The following is a 7,620-nucleotide window of genomic DNA, read 5'->3' as shown; positions in this document are numbered from 1 at the left end:
TATATATAGTCTAAAACCAAATCTTTCTGGTTGCACTGGTTTCTCAGAAATCAGTCTATGAGAAACATCTCAGATGTTCTCATGTTGCGTTTTTATTTGTCCAACACCAGAGGAAGTGAGGGAAATATCGCTGTAATATTAATGAGACATTGTCCAAAGAATGCTAATAATCTCATAGGACAAATTTTGCTGCAAACGCAGTGTAATCTTGGTAGTTGGAACTGATTGCTGCAGGGGGGTGTTTGAATTGCAGAAAGTATTTGGAAAAATGGTGTAAAACTATTTTTATTTATTTATTTTTTTTTACTATTTTATTGGAAATTTGAGTTTGAAAGTTTTCTTTTACATCTCCAGTAATACTAAGTGATGAATTAATTTGTCAAAACTATAAGATTGTTTCATTTATGAATAACAAAAAGTATAAATAAAAAAAAAAAATGATTGTTTGTGTGGATTTATTTAAAACGTGATAAAAAAGAATGAGCTCACCTTCAAAATTTGTATTATACATATTTCTTAATTAATTAAATTAGGTTTACTGAATCAAATGATTTATTTATACATCAGATATTATGCATTTATAATTCCAACAAAATATATTATGAACACTTCCATAGGAATTAGATTACCCGATATCGAAACTAAAAATTTTCACTTTTGATTTTCATGTTGATTACAATAACTTGCTTATAGATTGGGAAGTTAAAATGTCCTTGAGATATGTGCACTTTTATTTGAAAACCAAAATTTTATTCTATGCTGAGTTTTCTAAAACAAAATTACCTTTTTTTTTACGGTTCAGATTACTGGAGTGTTTAGAATACCAAAGTTCAGATTACTGGAATTACACTGTATAATTTTAATCCTGAATTATTCTATGTGTTACATATGTAAATAAATAATTTACAGGGCTGCAGTCAAGAAGAAGAAATAATTTTAAGCTATTTATTTATTGCCGACCTTTCAAGTTAAAATGTAGTTCTTTTTCTAGGCTGATGTGATGGGTTAAGATAGGGCGTGACAAGGCTTTTCTGTGCCTTTGGCTAGTTTGAAAAGTCTGCGCTCTTCAATATCAGGGGGGGCTTGAATAATGTTTTAGAATTTCTGTAAAATTATTTCTTGTTTTAGTATAAAAACACTGTTATTATCAAAGAAAAGCTAAACCTCAATAAAAAAAGAAATTTTAATGGTTAATTTTGCACCCCTTAGTACCTGTACCTGTGTTAAATGGACATCTCCCTCTGCCAAGCTAAGGCTCTGAGTGGAGATATCAGCAAAGAACAAATGGACTAACAGTTGAGAATGATAAACTGTCCGTCCCTTAGTTCTGTCCAACCATCACTTCAGCCCTGATGAATATTACATTGTGGGTCAAAACTTCAGCATAAGTAAATAGTAAAAAATAGTTGAAAACTATTTCTTGTCCTTTACCACTGCCCTGACTGCCGGGTTTGCTAGTATTTAATAAAAATTTTAATTTGTTGGAATGAGTTGGATCCTACCTTAATAATTTGGGTTTTAATGGAATGTTGTGGTGAAAATTTTCTTAGGATTCTCTAAACCTTTGTTCATTAATGAATGCTTATACATTGTACATGTACAAATGTTAGTTGTAATTATAGCTTCATTTATTCATTCTCTTTGTATAGACTTCTCAGTGGGAAAATAGAAACGAGGTGGAGAACAGTAACTGCAGGCTGCCTACTCCAACAGACTCGGATTTCAAGAATATGATTGGGGTCATAAAAGGTAAAAGTTTATTTTGATATTTTATGGACTATTTCTTCATATCAAATCTTTCCTTTGTTGAATATTTCAGTTTAAAACTAATTTTGTGGAAGGAGATGACTGAACTTTTCATTTGTTTGCTGATACCAAACATATCACCTGGGTCCTGTTTCATAATAAAGTACAAACTAATACTATTAGTATATAAGAAAATGGTCAGGGTTGCGGTCAAAGGAGAAACAAAAATAGTTTACAACTATTTATTTTCTGACGTTTCGCCCCACTTTGCAGGGCTTCATCAGGGCTAAAAAGATACAAAATAATACAATGAAAAGAATAAAAATACAAAGATAAGAATAAAAATAAGTAACAATGACAAGAGTGAAATTTTTTTTATAAAAATACGTAAAATATAAAGTTAAAAAAGTACAGGAGATGTACATAAAAAGAATACGAAACAATCTTAACTTTGTATTTTTATTCTTTTCATTGTATCTTATCATTGTATCATTTTGTATCTTTTTAGCCTTGATGAAGCCCTGCAAAGTGGAGCGAAACGTCGGAAAATAAATAGTTGTAAACTATTTTTGTTTCTCCTTTGACCGCAACCCTGACCATCTTCTTATATATCAATTTTTACGGTCAATACATACATATAATACTATTAGTCTTTTAGATTTATCTTAATTCAATTACACTGACTTGTACAATAGTAACTTGTACTTTAGTATTTTTTAATTTCTGTAGTATCACTAATAGTCATCCCTATCATGAAAAAAATAAGTATTAGTATTGTTACCACACTAGTTTCTACACTTGTACTATTAACTAATACTATTAGGTTTCATTATAAAACAGGACCCTGATGGCCTTCACAGTTTCTATAATTTATTACTGATCTTAAATAGTGGGAGTCACCCACATTCTGTGATTTATATTGACCCATTTTTACTGGTTCTCAGTCTATTCTGTTTCTGATCCTGAATGCATGCAATTGGTCTTCTCTGAATTGACACTCATTCCATACTATCCGGCAGGTTTGGCCAATTTTCTTCTTTTTTATTTCTCTTTTTATTAATATCCTCACCTGTCAAATACCAAATTGACCATCAGCAGATTGCTTGACTATTACATTGAATTAATAAATTGCATATAAGGCATGAGGAAGAACAGCATCCAGCGATACCTCTTCTCTGGCTTCTCTTACATCCTCATCCATGTTCTTTTTAGTCTCCTCCTTGCATTCTCAGGCATGAGAGTTGTGGCCATTGGTCCCACAAGTGAGTTTGGATGCCCCAGTAATTTTTCATGAAAATGTTTGTAGTAAGTTAGGATGTATTCAGTGACCATTGGAATTTTTAAGTCAGTATGTAAAGTATTGTTATTTAAATACCATGGTCCTTTGGTGATGTCGTAGTGTTTTGGATTAGAAAGATTGTAATCATTTGATGCGAGTCTGTTTAGCTATTCCTTAAATTTGTAGTGCATATGTCCAGACAGGTTTTTTGTCATGTTTTTAATTTGGAGTTTTTTCGTCTGAGTAGTGAGTGCAATAGATTCAGTTTTAGATTTAGTGATTGATGTTTTTCTTAATGTGTGGCCCCATGTCATTCTCCTATCGAATGTTAGTCCGAGGTATTGCACTTTGTTATTTGTGGGGTACTGCATTTTGATGGCTAGTAATTATGGTTGTGTTGTCAGTGTAGGTGGCTGCCAATATGTTGGTATTTCATGGATGTCGTTATGTATGTATAATAGTGGTGCAAGTATTGATCTCTGAGGTACACTGGCTAGGATTGGTCTCACTGAAGATAGCGCTGAGCCCTGTTGAACAGAGAAAAATCTGTGCAAAAGAAATGAACGAAGAATTAAGTAGTAAGTGTAGTCTTGAGTTTAGAGAAGTCCCTGGTAACCTTATCAAATGCTTGGGCGAAATACAGTAACACTCCAGTTGCATATAATTTCTGCTTTAGTGCAGTCAATATGTAGTCAGTTATTCGGTGTAGTTGAATACGATTTATGAAAACCGAATTGATGATCAGGAATAATTTGTTTTTCTGTAAGTTTGTCCAGTAATCGTAAAGTAATTTTTCAAAATTTTTTGAACAGACTGGAAGTAAACTTATTGGTCTGTACAAGGTAGGATTGCTTATGTCTTTATCTGTTTTTTTAATAATAGTTATATGAGAATATTTCCACTGTATTGAGAATTTTGTAGTCCTAAGTGTAGAGTTGAATGTTGTCGTCAGGAACACTAGAGCCTTTCTGAGCATTAGCTGGAGTGCCTCAATATTTACCAAGTCATTTCCTGGGGCTTTTCTTTTCGGTAAGTGTCTAATTTTTTTTGCTACTTCTGTGAGACTGAATGAGAGTGGGTGGAGTGTCAGTTGTATTGGAATATCTAATGTATGATTTACAAAGGTGTCATATTCTGTGTTTGTGTTGTCAGTATGTGGTGTAAATATCTAATGTATGATTTACAAAGGTGTCATATTCTGTGTTTGTGTGTCTGTGTATGTGGTGTAAATATAGAAGAAAGATGGTTGGCAAAAAGCTCTGATTTTTCCACATCAGCCCAAGAGCCATCCTCTTTTCTGAGAGGTGCTGAGATTTCATGATGCTTTAGTAGTTTCTTTGTGTGCTTCCACAAACTCCCATCGTCTGTCGAGAGGAATTTAATGTAAGTTTCATAGTTTGACTGGTTAAATTTAGCAATTTGTCATTTCAGTTCATTATTTAGTTTGTTGAATGTCCGAATTGTTTGTTAGACTGCCATAACTTAAGGGCTCTTATTTGTCTCCAATATACTAGATAGCTTGGTAAATTCCTAGCTTTTTTGCGTATGGGTACTGACTCTGACCACACTACATATTGTATGATTTGTGTAAACTGTTTCACTGCTTCCTCTAGTTCCTCCTCGGTTTTTGAATAGGGCAGGGACTGAGAGACTTGAGTCCAGGTAAGCTCTATATAAATCCTAGTCCATAATTCCTTTTGTGAGTGCAGGTTTCTTTTGTGCCTCAGAAGGCTCTTCGAGAAGAATCATTTACACTAGGGAGTGGTTAGAGCAAAGGTCAGAGTTCGTATTTACTGTCTTGTATACTGTTCTTAGTCTTTTAGTTATGAAGAAGTCAAGTAAATCTGGTGTTTTACATCTAGAAGTTGGTCACTAAGTGGGGGAGTTTGGAGTTGATGTGTCTAATGATAGTTGATGAATAGCACATTGTAATTCCCTTCCTCTATGGGTACAAAATCTTGAACCCCAGCATTGGTGTTTGGCGTTGAAGTTGCCTTCAGTTATAAAAATTTGTCCCAATCGTCAAAAGAACTCAGAAAATATGGAGGATGCAAGCTTGTGCCTGGGAGGGGGGGGGGCATACATGTTGCAACAGTGATATAGTTTTGTTTTGTATATAATGTTATGTCTGTATACTGTATAAGTGGTGTAATGGGTACGTGTATGGCATTGTGTTTTAATGATAATGGCAGTATCTCCATGTGCTGTGTTGTCTGGGTGATCAGTCCTGAAAATTGTGTAATCTGGAATTTAAAATTTGTGTTGTGGCATAAGATGTGTATCAGAGATACCTACAGATGTGTATGTACGTGAGATGTGTTTCAGTAATAAGTGCTATGCCTATCCTTTTTTCATGCAAATAAAAGTCAAGTATAGTGTTGTATCAGTCTGTTAGTGTTCCATAGGAGAATTGTCAAGGAGGCTACCTTAGAGAAATTAGGGGGCATTAGTAGAACACCAGGCTTGTGCGATTTGAAATAACTGTTGGAGGAGGTTAAAAAGAGGGTCGATAAGGTTATTTAGATTTATTATGTGAAATAATTGAGAAGGTGTACTATCAGCAGAAGAAACTGGCTGGGCAGTGTTATTCATCATACCTTATTGTGCGTAGGCTGCAGGTGCGCTTCTCAGTATTTGCTGGCCTCCCACAAAGTTCTCTGGTTGTGGTGGAAGACGTTGTGTGGGCTGCCTCAGAGGTGAGAATTCCTGTGGTTACTTGAGGTACCTGAGATGTCTAACTTAGTGTAGGCCACTGATGCGGTTGACCCTCAATGCAGTTCTGTAAGTAGTTTGTTAGACATCTCATAGGTTGTGCATGGACCTGTGGAAGTCTCATCGTCCCCATGATGCAGAAGAAAATTTCTCTTATGTAACATTACATAATTATTTGTTCAATGAAGATTAAAACATTAATATATTGAACCACAAAAAAAAAAAAAAATGTGAAATATAATTGCCTCCTAGGCACAATGACTCTGACAATTCAGAGAATAGAGAAGAAAGAACAATGGACCGTGTTAATGGAGACATTCATCCATCAGTTTTGTTTTTTTGTCTACTGCTTTTGATATAAATGAAGTATTCTTCTTCTCAAAGTTCTTACTTGATGCGCCCAGGCTCATCCTTGGCCTTAAGATCCGCTCCTCATTTGGGTCTTACCTACTCAGACCAAGGCTTTATCTCCTCACCCGAATTTTCTCCTCCCACGAAGCCTGGAGTTTCATCCCCCTACTTATGGTCCTGCAGTACCTAAGCTTCATCTCTAAACACACTATTGCTAGTACTCAAGATTCATCCCTCGAATCTATTGGTAATCCGTTCTCGATTTCTCCTTACTCTTTCTGTTGATCATTGCCCCGCCACGTTCATGTCTGGAATGCGAGGCTGGGTTCTTCTTGAGTGATGAAGTTGGCCTGAAACACTAGTCCGACAGTTGTCACAGGCTGAACCTTATTATGATGAACTAAATTCCTCTCCGTATCCTATCTATCTGACTTATACCCATTTCCCCTCTGTATAGGGGTCTTCCTATTTCTACTAAGAAATATCTGGAAGGATAGTCCTTCCTATTTTCTAGAAAACGGGTTTAACGATTTTGATTAAACTCAGTATGCCAATGTACAATTGTATGTTATTTAATATCAGATAGGCCTGTTCATATTGTTACATGTAATGAAAAGTGGATAAATATAAACAATGAAAGGATTTCATTTTTAACTTCAGAAGATAGGAGGACATTTTTTTTTTTTCCAGGTTGATAACACATTTCTGGAAATAAGAGTTGTAATATAGACTTAGATATACCTTTCCCATACTTTTGCAACAAGAAATATTACTAAAAGTACTTTTCTTAATTCTTATATATATATATTGTAATAATTTTATAAATATTCAAAAATAAAATAAAAAGAATCTTAATCGTTTTATAACTTTCTTCTCAAATATAAAAGATAATTGGGTTCTAATTTAAGAACTTTACTCCTTAATGGATAATATAAATTTATTATATAAAAAGAAGACTCTTAATCTCAGGGCATGTAGTTACTAGGCAATCAGAATACTAACACTTTTACTATTAACTCAATTAAATTAATATCTCTGTTACAATTGTATTTAAATTTAGTTATAACCAAACTAACCAAGTTCACAACCCTCTTTCTGTTGATTCCTGGTGTATTCTTTTTTCTTTTGTTCTGGCGTCCAAAATGGCTTCCTACCCTTGCTGGACAGAAATTCCTGAAGACTTCATCCTGGTGAGATCCTTTCACCTCTCTCGGCGCCCCAGACACGACTGACCTCTTCTCAAAATGAAAACCTCCCTTGAGGTTACATGTAAACATCGATTGTCCCCCAACAGTTAGGGATTTTTCCAAATGATTTATTTTCTGAATATTATTCATTTGCACTATTTCTTGATTTCTAATTTTCTATATTTTCAATTATGAGGGGACGAGTTAAAATAGTTTTTATGATATTTGAATCTGCTCAATGTGGCCTTGATTCAACGTACCGCCATCTTGGTTTCGTTATGAATCACGAAGTTATTATAAACAATGAAACTTGGTTAGCTTGCTTTTTGGATAAACAAAACAAAT

The 7,620-nt window shown here is 34.3% G+C and overlaps 1 protein-coding gene across 4 annotated transcripts in view; it reads left to right on the top strand.

The window, feature by feature from the left end:
* Positions 1–7,620, top strand: part of LOC106677811 (ADP-ribosylation factor-like protein 13B) — a 21,920-nt gene that overhangs the window by 10,616 nt on the left and 3,684 nt on the right. For 3 of the 4 annotated variants that reach the window (XM_067045486.1, XM_014415949.2, XM_067045487.1), the window contains one exon: positions 1,650–1,749. In XM_067045486.1, coding sequence (XP_066901587.1) covers positions 1,650–1,749 — 100 coding nt within the window. Of the gene's footprint in view, positions 1–1,649; positions 1,750–5,636; positions 5,722–7,620 lie in introns of all 4 variants that reach the window. The other variant, XR_010842901.1, reaches the window with a different exon arrangement.

The sequence above is a fragment of the Halyomorpha halys genome, unplaced genomic scaffold (genome assembly GCF_000696795.3).
Source record: "Halyomorpha halys isolate HHAL.00 unplaced genomic scaffold, Hhal_1.1 Scaffold109.1, whole genome shotgun sequence".
NCBI classification, from domain to species: Eukaryota; Metazoa; Arthropoda; class Insecta; order Hemiptera; family Pentatomidae; genus Halyomorpha; species Halyomorpha halys.
This window is presented reverse-complemented; position numbering and strand designations above follow the sequence as displayed.